The 17,361-nt window shown below is 36.1% G+C and overlaps 1 protein-coding gene and 1 long non-coding RNA gene across 3 annotated transcripts in view; one reads left to right on the top strand and one right to left on the bottom strand.

The window, feature by feature from the left end:
- The window catches only part of LOC131351815 (uncharacterized), a 226,357-nt gene that overhangs the window by 55,984 nt on the left and 153,012 nt on the right, over positions 1-17,361 (bottom strand). The window contains exon 48 of the mRNA XM_058387420.1: positions 14,894-15,064. Coding sequence (XP_058243403.1) covers positions 14,894-15,064 — 171 coding nt within the window. The remainder of the gene's footprint in view (positions 1-14,893; positions 15,065-17,361) is intronic.
- LOC131351831 (uncharacterized) lies at positions 13,536-16,201 on the top strand. Of its 2 annotated transcripts, none has more exons than XR_009204442.1 (3): positions 13,536-14,094; positions 14,478-14,607; positions 15,556-16,201. It is a non-coding gene; the product is annotated as an uncharacterized LOC131351831 (long non-coding RNA). The 2 variants fall into 2 exon arrangements; XR_009204443.1 differs by having other exon boundaries at positions 13,537-14,094; positions 15,787-16,201.

Here is a 17,361-nt window from a genome sequence, read left to right as displayed (position 1 = left end):
AAAACAAAATGAAGGGAAACAAGTTCTCAAGTTTTTTTCATAAGAGAGAAGGTGAGAACATGGAGATGTGCTGTTTGTAACATCATGATTGCTAGTGCATGTGGTAGTCTGCATTTGCCTATGTAAGGCTGATAAGATGAACATATTTTGAAACATTGTTGAGTTTTGCAAACTTTACATGTGTAGCGGTCACAGTTAAAGATATTTTCGTGCTAAATATCTTGGCCATTTTTTGTAAGGTTTTTTTTAAATTTAATATAAATGTTATTGTATATTTCATTTGCATGACTGTTGGCAATAGTGACACCCGCAGGAAAATACGTAGTGCTAGATGGTTCAGTCATGTGATTTTTACTAGCTGCATCATTTCCGGAAAATAAGAGGTTGCACACAAATTGAAAGGTGCAAGATTGTAGAGAGTACTGGATTGAAAATGTGTCTTAATGTCTCCTGAATCCTGATTGTAAAGCACACGGTATGTTTATCTTGTTTGTCATTTATTTATAATTTGAGGTACAGCATGTAGTGATGCAAATTTACTAAGTTTTGTCATTAATTGAACTACGTCATGGCAGATTGACTTCATAAATCAGCACAAATTTGATTGTAATTTTTATTTATTTTCAGTTTTTTCACGGTGTCCATTTGATGATTGAGATGTTGACCATCTTGACGTTTGAAAAGAATAAATATTGAAGGGATCGAAGGCATCAGTTGAAGCGTGGTTTTTCTAGTCACGGAGAAAAATTCAGGAGCCGTTATAACATGTTATTTCAAATTTTATAGTTCAGAGTGAGATAAAAATGTTAATTACCAGGTCTGAAAGATATTGTTTCTCTTATCAGCAATTATCTTAGCTAGCAATCATGATGTTACTTTTGATGTTGTTTTTCTTCATTTTCTTTATTTCTTCTCCTCTCCTCCCGCTCTTTTCATTTTTGGACATTTTTGGTGCATGTTGCGTCTTGACTTGAAAAACTTCCGCACTTGACCGCTAGCTCCTCTCCACCGAGTCTGACCTCTAGACAGTCCTTTCACTGCGTTCAGAGCTTGATTCGTCCTTCTGCATCATCCAACTTCTGATGGCTTACTTCTGAGACCCTGGAGGAGCTGATTCTTTTTGTGCATGTAAGTTATTTTCTATCATGCTGTGATTGTCCTGACATAGACAGGTAGACATAGACATGACAAAATAGACATGTTTTTTTTTTATTTAAACATTAAATACACAAAATCATTTTTGTTGGTGTATTGTGTTTTTATCATGTCTTCATCATTGTAACTGTGTCTTAGACATGATGTAGAAAGGGCACATATAATACCTGCAACTCTTCCACTGATACTCCTTGGTATGCATTAAAGATATTTTTTTTCATTGTCTGTACCGCTTATCTGATCTATCATCAGGTCACGGGTGCATTAAAGATATATTTTTTATAATATTCCACTAAGGGTGTTTTTTCTGTATTCCAGCAAACATTTTAATACTTTTTCATAACACTAAAAGGGATAGTTCACACAAAAATGAATATTCTCTCATCTTTTACTCACCCTCATGTCGTTCCATACCCATAAGCATTTCATTGATCTTCGAAGCTCAAATGAATATATTTTTAATATTTTCTCATGTTGTCCATTCATTGAAAGTCCAACAAAACATTGGACAAGGCTTCAAAAAGTTCATAAAAACATTGTATACATAATCCATTTTAAAGTAGTCATATGTTAAGTATATATGATCTTGCATTTGTAAATAGCAAAATAAATAAATAAAAACATCTTTAACTTGGACTAAGACCGCTAAAAGAACAATACAGCAGGTGTGACTGCCTGACTGAACCACTTTGTTGTTTAAGGAAGGGGGTGAAGGGTGAATCCATCACCTCCTTACAGACCCTTTTTAAGGTATTTTTACAAACACTCGTTTAAACAATTTAAGAACAGGATTAAATGCATATAAACAGGAAAATCTAGTGAAATAATTTTAAATTTGTTACACCTGCATACTCACAGGAAGTACAGGAAGTCCTCCAGAGACTTCAGGGTTCAACAATAATGACTGCCTGAATTCCCAGTGCAAGAAAACGCCACATCAGCAAAATCCCTCACTCAACTGAAAAAATATATCGTTTGACTGGGACAAATCTATTAAATGAAAATATAATTGATGCTGATTTAATTAGCTTATTTGATTACCTTATCCCCTGCAATTCTCACTATGGGACAGAGGTCAAGAAAACCTACATGATACATAAGCTGCACTTTATTTAAGCTTTAATTTATTAATCAAATATTACCAGAGTTAAATAAAATTGTAATGTAAGATGACGTTTGTGTTTTGTTATTAAAATATCAGTTCAGTAAAGTTAAAATAAGGTAAAATAAACTCCATTTTGATAACATGCAGTGACTTTAACAATAAATTAACTACAGAGACTAGTTTAGATTTAAATAGAGCTTTAAAATACATACATTTGTTTGGGACAGTAGAAATCTGGGTCAGGACAGTGGGTTTCAGGACACTTGCCCAGGTAAGTTGATGAAAAATTGAACAATGAATCCTTTACATTTTTTATTCTTATTTATTTGTTTATTTCAAATTTAAATTTTTATTTGTCACATACATAATCGTACACAGTATGACATCCAGTGAAATGTTTACACGACTGTTTGTTTTGACCCTTGAAAAGGAAAAAAGGAAAAGGAATAAGGACAGAAAAAAAGACAAGGATAAAATATAAAAATACAAAATATAAAATATAAAAATTACAAGTTCACAGTAGGTAATTAAAAATTAAATATAATATAAATAGAATAAAATATAAATAAATAAGGTAGGGTATATACACACTACACTACCAGTCAAAAGTTTGGACACACCTTTTAATTCAATGTTTTTTGTTCAGGGATTTATTTTCTACATTCTAGAACAATACTGGAGATTTCAAAACTATAAAATAACACACATGGACTTCAGTAATCCATATGTCATGACAACAAAAACCAGTCAGTTGTTATTTTAAGACACGAAGGTCAGGTGTTCTGGAATAGTTCTTGCAAGAACAGTATTGTCAAGTGCATTTGCAAAACCCATCAAGCCCCATGATGAAACTGGCTCACATGAAGACCATCCCAGTAAAGCAAGACCAAAACTGACCTCTGCTGCAGAGGAGGAGTTCATTTAGAGTGACCAGCCTCAGAAATCACCAATTAACAGCACCTCAGATTAGAGGCGTTATGAAGGCTTTACAGAGCATCAGTAGCAGACATATCTCAATATCAACTGTTCAAACGACATTATTGTGGATTTCGGCCGCCTTCAGCATTGTTTTACAATGTAGAAAGAAATAAACATCAGGAAAGACCATGGAATTAGAAGGTGTGTCCAAACTTTTGACTGGTAGTGTATGTATACAGAATATGTATATAAAATATAGAATATATTTAAGGAATGTAAAATGTAACAACTGTATTATACAGAATTATATAAAGTGAATAGTGTGCAATAATGTTCAAGGTGCAGACAGCAGCAGTACAGGGTGGTCACAAAGTGGAATAAGGTGATGAGATGATGAGAAGCAGTGGTATTGACAATTTGTTGTTATGATTTGTAAAATGTATTGTAGGGTTTTTCTTAATATCATTTTAAATAGTAGATTAAAAAAGTCATGTTTTAACACTCATCATTTGGACTACAGGACAGAAGAACAAAACATTTTACAGCACAAATAATTTGAAGCAAAGAAAGACTGGTCCAGATCTCACTGCTCTTTTCTGGTCCAGATCTTTTTATGTTCACTTTCAATTTGGAATCAGTTTGGTCCTTTCCATCAGCTTGGTGTCTGTCAGCAGAGTGTCTATGGCTGTACAGTGAAATAGATCAATAGTTTATTTTTATAAATATGTCAGTGTTGTAGTTTGGGTTTACATTTTTAGTGTATAAGATTTTTAAGTTATTCAGCATCTTGTGGGTTGTGCTGTTTTGCTTTGCTCTTTAATAGTTTCTGCAGTATGGTATAATCCAGTGGTTCTCAACATTTTTTTTTTCAGTGGGCCGCACTATGTCCAGGTTCAAGTCTCACGGGCCACATATCATTTACATAGGACATCACCAATGGAAATTAACCAGATATTAAGGTATCTAAATGATTACAATTAGATTTCTTATTATTATTAGAGAGTATAGTTTTACTTACCATTAATGGGACACCTGATGATGTTGCGAGCAGACTAATTTGGTGAAATTGGGCTCAAAAGGAGTAACAACACAATGACTGCGACTGTAAGTTGCAGTCTGTAAGAAACGCACAGAAACATGACTTGATGCGCGTCATTGCAAAAAATGTGTGTTCACAAATGTATTTTCATTCAAATATGGAAAGCACTTTTAAAACTTAATAATCTGAGGTTTTGTCCAGAGATGTTTCGAGATCTTTTTCTCCTCCAATAACAAATTTGTCCATTTGAATTGTTAATTGATGACTGGTTTAAATCTCCCAGAGCGTTCACTTGTAATTGTGTGCGTTAACTGTGTAATTGCATCAGTTCATAGTTGTGTCAGTACTGCGCATGTCTGAATACAGTACATGATCGCCAAATTTTTTTTTTATTATTTGTTTAATACATTAAAAAAATAAAATATGAATTGTAAAACTATAAGTTATGAATGAATTATTATTATTTTTATTTTAACGTGGTCAACATTGCCGCATTTGCATTTGTGACAGCCTGTGGGTTGAGAACCATTGGTATAATCCATGTACCCTGTACACTTGCACTACATAATAAACTCCTGAAGGAATCCCTTTTCTGTACAGCTGTTTAATTTAATTTAGTTCAGGTTTGGTCTTATTTATATTTGAGAATTACAGTTTAGTTTCTATTAGTAGGATTAGAGTGTCCCTGTCTGCTGAGGCGTCTTCTGTCCTTCATCATTGAGTTAGTTTGAATTGTTGTCATTATCTAGTACCTTTTATGTGGTTTGGAGGTTTTAGGAGTTTTTCATGTCCTTTTCTTGTTGCTTTGCTGCATTATTTGTGTTTGTGACTTGTGTAATGCCCCTATGCCACCGAGATGGGGAGATAGCTTTAGATATAATAAACTCCTCTTCAGGGGCATCCTAGGTTCTCTTATGATTTTAGGTTTGGAATGTTTCACTTCCCAATGAATGCACACATGAAATAAACTACACCACTCTTAACTTTTTAAAACAATAAAACTATTTACTCATACTTAAAAATGAAATCATAATAAAATAAAACACGTTGAAATCCCAAAAGATACATTTAATCAACCAACTACGTGGGTATAGCTATTTGGCTATTTGTTAAATCACAAATGCATGAGAAAATCCCAGTCCACATACATATGCACACTGTTCACTAATTATACAGTCTCTTAAATTCACTGTCCAAATACCCACTAACCACAACATTGCAGGCCTGGAGCGAGGCCCGGGTACGTTCAGGCCAAAAACTTAAGGCCGCTTCACTCAAAAGAGCCAAAGAAAATGGAACTCACAGTACCTTAACCCCTGTGGTTCAGTTAACTGCTGAATGCAGCCATGTTGCTCCGACTTTCCAGTGTTGCTCCCGTTGGGTTTCTCCTTTGAATCACCTTAGCCAGGTGAATAATGAGTTCCCCTCCTCAAGCCGAAATATTTGCCGAGCCCAAACGCACAAATATGCGCAAGTCCTTTGCAAATCCAGTGTGACCGATAGCTAGCAAATTGCTAACTGCTTGCGCCTGAGTGAGCAGCTACACAAGTTAAACGAACCAAACAATATCCTGTTAAACGTGACAGAACGTCAGTATCCCACAGTACCCTTGCTGTCAGTTAAATAACAACGATATACTCATAACTCCATATCCTAGAGAAATGAATTAAACTGATTCTCACACTGCAGCAAATAAACTATCCATCCACACACTCATCTCTTGTCTCCCCCTCTGAATAAATTCTAGACTATTCTGTCCTCATTAACTAATCAGAACTTTACAACCCCCCCACCCCAATTCCAATCAAACCCTGATGACATCATCATCCAGACATATCAATCTTTGTGGGGTTTTCAGAAACTTCTCCCATATAATGGAAAGAATAAAAGGAAACTTGGGTATAAGAAATTAACTGTGCAATTTATACACAATCATTACATGGCATCCATCCAATAAAAAATGAAAATACAATGAAATGATATTCTAACATAACACATCTACATTCAATAAATCCATACATTTCTAAATGAAAGAGAAATATGCAGGTTATTGTCTCAGGGCTACATGTGTCCTACTGTACTGTCCTCTGATGTTATATGAACTGAAGTCTCTGGACTTCTGAGGTCAGTGTCTGTCCTACAGCTGTCCAAATCCACACTGCTTTCCCAACGCTTCACACTGCTTTCTCCCCGCTGTGTGTCTTTCTTTTCTCCATCTTTTTCTTTAGTCTTTACTGTAGAGGAGTCAGCTTCTCAAATCGGCTGTTTATCAGACTTATTAGCAGTAAACCATCACACTTTCCTATTTGTAAGTCAGTCAGAGACACAGTCCCCACCCTGTTCCTGACAGAAGTGTATACTGACAAATTAAACACACTGAAAGTGGAGTTCAGGAGGAGATTTGCTGATATTAAAACACATAAATCCAACCTTGACCTGTTCGTGAATCCATTTGCAGTTGATGCAGACGCTGATGAAAATAAACCTCCAGGCTCAGTGCGGATTGGGACGAAGCCGAAAAACTGCAGATCATTTATAAATGCTGTGTTCAATAATGATCATAAATGCAGGGATATAAAAAAGAAAAATCGATCATTCTAGACTTTTTAATGAAATATTACACCATTAAATCACTTATCACAGATTAATTTACATATAATTTTCTAAACTAAAAGACTCTGCTATTATCACTGACACAATCCCAAGTCAAAGTGTTTCACTGTTAGGAAATTCTGGAAGCTTCTCTCTTACTGTAGACCAGCAGCTTATCCCTTGGAGTGATCTGATATTTATTGGTGATGACAATATTTTAAAAGATAAATGCAGTAATAGAAATATTAGAAATGTTCTGTGGGAAATTTCTGAAACTTATACTTGTCTTATACCTAATCATTAAGTATGTTTGATTTTACTCAGTAAGGGAAGGTTAATGCTATTTTTAATTCTAATTTTAATAATTTTGAATACTTTCTTTTAATCCTTAAGATAGATCCGAGTCAGGTTTAATCATTAAGACAAGAACAAAGAGAATAGATAATTCGTTTAATCATAGATAATGATTAATGATAAATTGGTTAATCATTAGATTCATTCAGTTATGTTTAATCGTATGATGATTTTCATTTTTGTAATCAGCACTTACTCTCATTGTTAATCACTGACGTGTTGCCTGTCTAATTAGTGTCTCTAATTTATTGATTATTTGATAATAATTATAATTATTTGATTACTTGGTTATCTAAAAATTCTTTCATTATTAAGCACCTGTCATAATCATTAGTCAACGGGTAAGCTTATGATAAATAGATAAAATTAGCATAAACTTAAAAGTAGAAGTTATAGGACAAAAAAATATATAAAATCATAAAAATAGAGATGAGCAAAACTGGCTGAATCATCGTTAGTGGGTTATTATTCTCGCACTTTCTGGCTTTGGCGTAAACATCACAAGGACATAGGCTAGCACATCGTACCATATCACAGTGTTGGCTCCACTGAGACTGAAAAAACATGTTGACGAAGTTCAGAATCCTTGGGCTTAAGGGCAAGAACACCATAACAGTCTTATTTGACCCAATTCTGACTAGAGTGTTTATTTAAGAAAAATTAAAGTTAAAACTACGTTTATATAATGTACAGGCGTTATATCACATCTTATTACCTTATGAAAATAAAAAGCAGCTTACCTTAGCAAGTGGAAAGTTGGTAAAACTCCTTGTGGCATAAGTAAGAACTAAACAATAGGCACCGAGACGGGAGGGGGTTTGGAGAAGATGTTATTGAAGCACCAGCAAAATGCTATTGCAGTGGCGGATGTTAATGTAAACATAGGGACACAACACACCGAATACGTGTAATGGAAAAGCACAGACTTTAATAGAAAGGATTTAGGAATTTAAATTAAATTAAATTAAATTAAAGTAAACTGACTACTCCTAACCTAAATAAATCATTAATAAACAAACTCAAATGTAAACCAACCTAAACTGCACGCAGAGCTATTTTGCCCTTTTATTTTTACCTTATTAGCAGTATTACTTGGGTAACCTGATGTAAATTAAGGATAGTGCTCGCGGCCTAAATAGTGGGAATACATAGAATGGTGTAAATGTAAATGTGATAATAAAAATAGTGGTAAAGTCCTCAGATTTCTAATAAATGTCAGACAGTCACCTTCAACTACACAGGAACAACCACAACGAATACATGGAACATGTGGGTGAATGTTGAATTAAAGGTGTAATGGATATAATGAAACAAATGGGTTTTTGGGTTAAAAAAGGTTTAATAGTTAGATCAACAACCAATATGTGTCAATATTAAAACTTGTGACCCATAGAGTGTATGAAGGCCACAGAAAGGTGGGGCTGTTTTTCAGGGGGAATAATGGGTAAACGTCAAAACAATCCATAGAAACATAGAATCCAGCATGGTTAGGCAGCTGGGCTAAAGGTATATATACTAGGAGATTTGTGAAGGGGGGTGTGCTTGACTGCATCGATTCATGAATCCGTGTATCAGTTTCGGTGATATTTTTCTAAATAAAACTGGTTGCTTTTTCTCATCCAAGCCTGGAGGAGTACTTTATTTCTTTGTTTTCTGCAAATTTCCAATTGGAACTACACAACTATTGGATTATATTAGTAATTGGAGAAGGCTCTAGGACCACCCTGTGGTGTCCACCTGGAGAGAGGCTCTGGGTTCCGACAGTTCTAAAGAGAAATGATCTGCCTGCTCCACAGCGTTCTGGTCGTCTAAATATGAAAACACTAAGTGAATAAAGTATGGTTAATAACAAATAAGTTCTTTATTAACAATAAAGTTAGGGAGGTGTCCTTTAAAATATTCCACATAATTTTTACCCTGTTAAGGAATTATGTGAACGTTTCAAACTGGATATGGAGAACTCGTGTGAATTTTGTGGAGTAAAGAATCTGAGACTCGTCTTTTCCTTCACTGTGTTTATTAGAGAATATTTTGGACGGATGTTTCTAACTTCATTTCCAGGTTGTTTGGAACAGAAACACAAACTGAACTGGAAGATGTCACATACCATCAATTCCAAAATACTACTGATTTTCTTACACAGCTTTTTATTTTGTTCAGTAAATCTCACATTCATATGAGGAAATGAGCTGAAGCTAAGCTAAATTCTGAACAATTTATAAAAGAAGTCAAACAATATGGTGCTAATTTAAATTACATTAAAAACAAAACAGCCAAAAAAAAACAACTTATGAGTCACTGTGTCACTTTAATTTTCTCACTTAATATAATGTAAATGAAGTAAAGATGTAAAATGAGATTCTTTACTCCTGGTATAATTTGTTAAATCATGTGTATTATTATTTGTAGTGATCTCTAAATGTTCAGCAATTCAAAATAAATGTTTCAGCCTTTGTTTGTATCTAAACATGAGGAAGATGGCAGCATGCTGGACGGAATTGTGCCTTATAGCTGTCTTTAAACGGAGTGCAGCAGTGGTCCAGGGTCCTTTCACCCCTCTGGTAGGGCAGGTGATGTGCTGGTGAAGTTTAGCACTGTGCATTTGAGGGTGGTGCTGTTTAAAGTCCCCCACAAAGTCTGGTGTACAGTCATTTAATCTCATTTAGGTTATAAAAGCAGTGTCCGTGTCCGCCTGATGTGGAATATAAATGGTTTTGACTGTGACAGAGGTAACATCTGGTGACAAAAGGTGACATTTGATGGTCAGGAGATCCAGGTTGGGTGAGCAGGAGTGTGAAAGAGGAAAACTGCTCGTGTTGTTGCACCAGCTGCTGTTTACCATCAGACTCACTCCACCTTTTCTTGACTTCCCCGACTCCATTGTTCTGTCCATGTGGTGAACCGGGAAGAACTTGGATGGCTGGAGGGCGTGGTCCTGTAATGCTGGGTTCAGCCATGTCTCGGTGAAGTCCTGAACATCCCTCTGGAACTTAACCTTGGAATTGTCCCTGGTGGCCATGACATACACTTTATACAGAATATCAGTAAACCTCGATGTTGTGTGAAGTAAATCACACACAATGATTTTCATTACTGACAACATCAGGAAATGTGTAAAGATCTGTTCTGCAGGTGGATAGAGCAGGTCCACAAGAGGGTTCAATGCTGTGTGTCACATTTAAAAAGAAATGTCCTGTATGTCAACACCACACTAAACAAATGAATGAAACTATTAATAAACCTATAGGCTATTTCATTCGTTATATTTTTCTGTTAATGTTTATTAATGTTTAATTGAACGTGAAAGTTTTTCCTATTTGGTGAAAATGGTCACCTATAGTTTACATGATTGACCTACTGTATAGAGGATGACCACAGCCGTAGAGACACATGACTCTGATCACCGATTCCAGCTCTGTGTTAAAGAAAACACGTTAGACAGAGGGAACACGGGACTGAAGTCAGTCGCAACAATCATTGATTTGAATGAATTGTATTGATAGTGTTTTACATCGAACCCTGATCCAACTGTAACTCCAGGGTGAAACTAAGCTGTAGCTAATTGTGTTAGTTATCAGTAATCATCATTTCCACATGCTGATCTGATTCACACACTGCTGAAAGGATACTGAGGTGAATCTGAAACTACTTCACTCCCATTCTCTTCTCTTCTCTTCCATTTCCCATAAATTCATATTCACATTTTTGGAGTAAATAATAAAAGCCTGTATAAAACTTCTAGTGACAGAACACACAGGGGTCTCCAACTGTTTTTTCCTCTGAGAGCTTGTGTTATATTATTAGTAATATTTATCCACACAGCTTATTACCATAAACTAAACCGTGCTTCTTTAATTATTTAGTTTTATTTCACATTGTGTCTGTGAAGTTCAGTGAACAAGTTCAAACTTCAAAATACCAAATTTATAATGTATCACTGGATTCAGAATTTAGAGTATTTTTGGTTTGCTGTGTTTTTTATTTGTAAATATTTTATCCTCTTTAATCTAAACAGAGCTTTAAACTTAATCTGATTTTATTTGTGAAATTTTAAAGACATAGTGTTACACAGTTTGATGAATTCCTGATGATAATTCCTCATCCAGTAGGTGGCGCTGTTGCTGACTGGACACAGTTCATCATTCTACATGTAAACATTTCTGATAGAGGATTAGAGCATCACCTTCATCTGGTGCTACTGATTTGTGTGTAATTAATGTAGTGAAGAACATGATAACATTTAAGACTTTATATTCAGCTATAACCTTAACAACTTAAAGTCATTTAAAATAAAAATTAAAAACACCAGCAGGAGGAAATTCCAGACATAGTAAAGGATTCTGTTTATTATGAAGACATTTTACATCCATAAGAAATAATTCATAAATTTAAGACAGATTCAGTCTGAGTGTGAAAGAGAACTAGAACAGAGTCAGACTTCCTCTTCTCTCACTTTCTTACCATCAGCTTTATTTCAGTTTGTGCTGAATAAGAGATTTAGGGTTAAAGGAAGGACCATAAACCAGAACATGGACAAAAACCAACACTTACATTTGGATCTATTTTATTGTCCAGAAAGTGAATTCCCTGAAATAGGAGTCAGTTCCCTACAGAACACAGGACACTTTTGTCTCCTTCTGTCCAGCAGTGATGAGTTTCTCTGGTGTTTATCTGCTACTGTTTGTTCCATGGTTTGGAGGTGGGACTGCTTGTGGAGCTCCTGTTTTGTTGCCTCTGTGTATTAGTGGTGTTACTGACTTGTCTTCTGTTCTCTGATCTTCTAGAAACTGCCTGAAGGATGACTTTCTGGACGTGTGGAGTCAGTGAGTGTCCCATTACTGACCTGGTTCTGCTGACCGTAATCATCATCCACACTGCTTCCTCCATTACTGTACACACTGCTCCCTCCATTACTGTACACACTGCTCCTTACATTACTGTACACACTGCTCCCTCCATTACTGTACACACTGCTCCCTACATTACTGTACACACTGCTCCCTCCATTACTGTACACACTGCTCCCTCCATTACTGTACACACTGCTCCCTCCATTACTGTACACACTGCTCCCTCCATTACTGTACACACTGCTCCTTACATTACTGTACACACTGCTCCCTCCATTACTGTACACACTGCTCCCTCCATTACTGTACACACTGCTCCCTACATTACTGTACACACTGCTCCCTCCATTACTGTACACACTGCTCCATACATTACTGTACACACTGCTCCCTCCATTACTGTACACACTGCTTCCTCCATTACTGTACACACTGCTCCCTACATTACTGTACACACTGCTTCCTCCATTACTGTACACACTGCTCCCTCCATTACTGTACACACTGCTCCATACATTACTGTACACACTGCTCCATACATTACTGTACACACTGTTTCCTACATTACTGTACACACTGCTTCCTCCATTACTGTACACACTGCTTCCTCTCTGTTCTGTGTGTCTTTGTTCCTTCTAGTGTACAGAGAACTCGGCTTCCAGAGAGAGAGCTGTTTATCAGGTCAGTTATCACCAGTGAAGAAATGGATCAGCGTGTGGATTTATTAATATCTGTAAAATCAAACCAGAAAAATGTTCAGCACTGTACCCTGTGTCATTTCTCTTATCCATTTATTTGATCACATTTAGTTTAACAGAATAAACACAAGCAATATGAGATAAAAGTAGAATAATCATGAATGATCAGATTAGTGCAGTGGGTTTTCTGTAGAACAGAAACAGATCAGGTCAAAGTTCACTTCTGTTAAATCTGATCCACAAGAAGTTATTAACATGCAGTGATGAGTTACTGTTGGGGTTTAATTCTGATCCTATATTCTGAGGTTATATTCTATGTGTTTCTGTCAATACGATTACCAACATGCTGCTGATTTGATCATTTACATTACTCTCACACTGCACTCTAACACTCTGTGTGTTCAGGTTACTTACATTAGCTCTCCTCCTGAACGCTTCAGTATCTCCTCCAGATCTCTGACTGAATTTTCCAGTCCATTCCCTCTCAGATTCAGCTCTTTCAGATGTGAGGAGTTTATCTTCAGAGCCTCAGTCAGAGCAGCACAGCCTCTATCTGTTATTCTGCAGTTTACTAACCTGCAGAGAGAAAAGATTTTAGTTTCTTTACTTCACAGAACTAAATAATGATGAAGGCATGTGTGTAAAATGAGAAGCATAAATATAATAGTAAAGTATTTATCTACATTGTTATTGTGTATTAGAAAAGATGTGTGTATGGTCTGTGAAAAACAACTCTAAAGTGTAATCCTGCATCATTATAAAGATTATTTAAGTTTCATCACATCACTGAGTTCAAATAAATCTCACACTTGATTCAGTTCCTACTGAAATCCACTTCCCAGTAGAGCAAAGCACCTCACTGCTATAACTACTGTATACCTCTCACTACTTGTTCCTAATCCCACATCCTCCTCATCACCAGAGTTCAAATAAATCTTTATTTAATCTTTATTACTGATAATAAATCTAATCTAGAGAGCAAGTTAGACACGTTAGTTAGACATTACTAGCTAGGACTGGGAAGAGCTTTGTTCTGGTTAGTGATTTTTATTAGAAAGCTGTTTCATCACATCACTGAGTTATTTATTTATTGAGGTTTATTTGAAAAGGGACCATGTACAATTATAAACATAAATGCGTCCATTTAATGCATCGTACCGAATTTAGCCAAAAGGCTAATTTTCATCCGTCCCTTGGCAGGTTTTGTTACTGTTGTATATAATTGGGTTGTGGCCCCTTTAAGAAAAGTACAAGTAAGGAGTTACGTCACATGACCTGTAGTCAGGAAGCAATCAAGCGCGACAGAGAGTAGTGTGTTCAGCATCTGTTATAGTAATAAATCTGCGATATTTGTTTACTTCTTGCTTTGTAGTAGCATCGTGGGTATGTTTTGATTGTTCTATTAATATGTGTTATTAATACCTACATGTGTATATAAGTATTGACGATAGTGTTTATTTACGTTCTTTCTTAGAAATGATCTTTTCTGGCTATGTTGCTATGCTAACATATCGCTGCATTAGCATTGTGCCGTCCATAGACTGCTAATGCTAATTGTATAACAGTGCAGAAAATAAAGGTTTTGTTTTATTAAATGTCTGTTAAATGTAATTAAATATGTTACATTTAGAAAAGTCTACCGATTATGTAATCTTGCTACAGTTAAAAAAGAGAGCATTTAATTTATCTTTTGAGCATACAGGTATCTGTACATTTTGGAGCAGAAGCTTAGTTTGGATTATTCTTTTGTACTTTTAATGTTTCAGTTTCACCTTTCTTGCAAACGTCATTAAACCTGTGGACAAGGAGATTATCGTCTTCAGAGTCTTGATGTTGGGAAAGTGTTTATCTGGCTGTCAAGTTATATTCAGGACATATACTGAGGGCAGCACACAGGTAATTACAAACATAAAAAACAAAGTAACAAACACATACGATCTAGTGATACATATACACATCCTATCAGAGCCACAATAAAAAAAAATAAAAATGAGGTCCAGTAAAACCACAACCATGTCAGTGTTTACAGACTTGAGTTGATTTTAGATAAAATTTTAGTTTTAGTTTGAAAAGGTCAATAGATGTGCACATCCTTATGTCTTCGGGTAGCATGTTCCACCGAGTAATAGCCTTCACTGAGAAAGATGATAATCCAAAAGCAGAGTGACGAAAAGTTACTCACCGCAGTTTCTCCAGTTTACACTCGTGTTTCTTCAGTAGATCACAGAGTTTCTCCACTCCTGAGTCTCCCAGTTCACACCCACTCAGATCCAGCTCTCTGATGTGTGATGGATTTGTACAGAGAGCTGAAGACAAATCAGCACAGGATTTCCCTCTTACACTCTTCCATAGTCTGCAGAAAAGGAAACAGAGTTTAGTCCAACATTAGAGAAAGAAAGGATGTAGAAATGACTGAAGTAAGAACACTAACACATTTCTAAACTCTGCTATTGTTGCTAGCTGCTGTGGTGTTTATTTCTTAGATGTAAGTATGAAGGCTGTGAGACAAGTAAATAGAAATAAAATGTAAAATTGGTGTCAGTCACTGCAGATAGGTGATTATCAGTTCAGTACAGAGACAATGTATGTTACTGATAGAAGACTTGTTGGCTTGTGGTTAGTTTTCTGGTTTAAACATGAGTGTAGATTTGATATAAACACTGGGTGGGGTGAAATGTGAAAGGGTATGCTCCCAGATATTTTTCCTTCATTTAAAAAAAATAAATACATTTTAAAAATCCCAGATTTGTTCTGTCTGTAGTATCACTGCATAATTTCTATCTGCTTATCTAGCTTTTTATCTCCCTACCCCTCCATATCTCCATTTACTCATCTATCTGTCAGGCATGCGTTCCCAACTTCCTGTTTCCTCCATTTTATGCTGGTCAGCCCTATATAAGCCAGCGGGCTGCACATGCTCCTTGTCAGATGGTCTCTTCAGTCTGCCTTGTGCTCCTGATTAGTCCTCCTGCCTTTTCTTCAGTTCCAGTCTGCCTGGTTTAGACTCTGTCTGTTCCTGAAGCTGACTTCTGCTCTGTTCCTGCCTGCTTTGTCTCTGCCTTGATTCTGTTACAGATTCTGGATTATTGGACTGGGTTCTGTTACTGATTCTGGATTATTGGACTGGATTCTGTTACTGATTCTGGATTATTGGACTGGATTCTGGTACTGATTCTGCCCAGCCTGCTTTACCCTGGTTTTCGGTTGTTCTATGGTTGTTATCTGAGAACTCTGCCATTTCCAGTGCTTGCCTTTATTAAAGACTCTTATTTTGAACTTTGACTGTGTTTTGCATTTGGGTCCTCACCTGCCTACCCTGACACTATCTCTCTAAACCAGGGGTCTCCAACTGTTTCTTCCTCTGAGAGCTTGTTATATTATTTGTAATATTTATTTACACAGCTTATTACCATAAACTAAACCAGCTGAATCAGAACAATCAGTTTCTAGATTCTACATGTGTTCATTTATATATGCAGAGTTTATTCTCCCTTACAGAGACACACTTCACCTGTTACTACCCAGGAACAGAGGAAACAACAGCTTCACCACACACAAGCTTTTTCTTACTCACTCTCTCATTCTGTGAATAAAAAGTGTCATGAAGGTTATTGTTATGATTTTATATGAGAGAGAATGAACTTGTGGTCATTGTTTATGAACTGCAGCTTAGTTGTAATGCTGTGTAACAGCTAACCCCGCAGTATGGAGGTTGTATTTAAGTCTATCTAACACCTGCTGTGAGTCTGTCACATGGTACTAAATGTAGCTACGATGTAGGAATGAAGACGGTGATTAAAGTAATATAAGGTTGGATTCTGTCATTTACACACAGCTCAGAAACCAGAATAAAGCTGTGATAAAATATTACTGATGTTCCCTAAAACTCTTTCTGATAACAGATTTCTTGTGATTGAGGTGATTCACTCTGTAACTGGGATGCAGTCCGTTACTCGTGTATCACTCCTCTCCACACCTGGAAGGTAAGAGTGCTCTGGGTTCAACAACTAGGTCTAGAAGTGAAGTGACTTAAGGCCCTTGTACTAATAACTGCAGATCAGAGTCTCTGAGTAAAACAACTTTAGAGAATCGAGTGGAAGAACAAATATCATTTCATTTTATTATCAGTGACTTTTCTATAGAAATGAAATGGTGTATAAAGTAAATTACTATTAGAATATAAGAATAAACAAACAAGAGTGAAGGAGTGTCAACTGTATGGATAAACAACTTAAATAAATCCCACACTCCAACAGGAATTAAAGAAATGAAGTTGTTATTCAAAATTCACAGAACTAAACAAATCAGAATTCAGTCACAAAGTACTGAGTCAAATAAAATAAAAAATCAAATAGTAATCAATTGGAGCTAAGCCAAGTTCGTTCAAGTCCTCATCATTTTCATTAGTATAAACTGGGACCAGACACTTATAGGTATGTACGTAGACCACACTGAACAGTACTACTAAGGTAAACAAATAATTAAACAAACAAACAAAAACAGAAAGAGAAAAAACATTGTAGGCCTGAGTGATGCCTGTGAGCGTTGTGGTGTGAAGCTACCTCACCCCTTCTGCTAAACTGAGATACTAAACTGTTTAAACGTCTGAACACCCGCAAGGCTACAGGCCCAGACTCTGTCTCCCCCTCC

This window comes from Hemibagrus wyckioides, linkage group LG04 (genome assembly GCF_019097595.1).
Source record: "Hemibagrus wyckioides isolate EC202008001 linkage group LG04, SWU_Hwy_1.0, whole genome shotgun sequence".
In the NCBI taxonomy this organism is placed as follows: domain Eukaryota; kingdom Metazoa; phylum Chordata; class Actinopteri; order Siluriformes; family Bagridae; genus Hemibagrus; species Hemibagrus wyckioides.
Note: the sequence above shows the minus strand (reverse complement) of the source record. Positions and strands in the feature narration are given on the sequence as shown.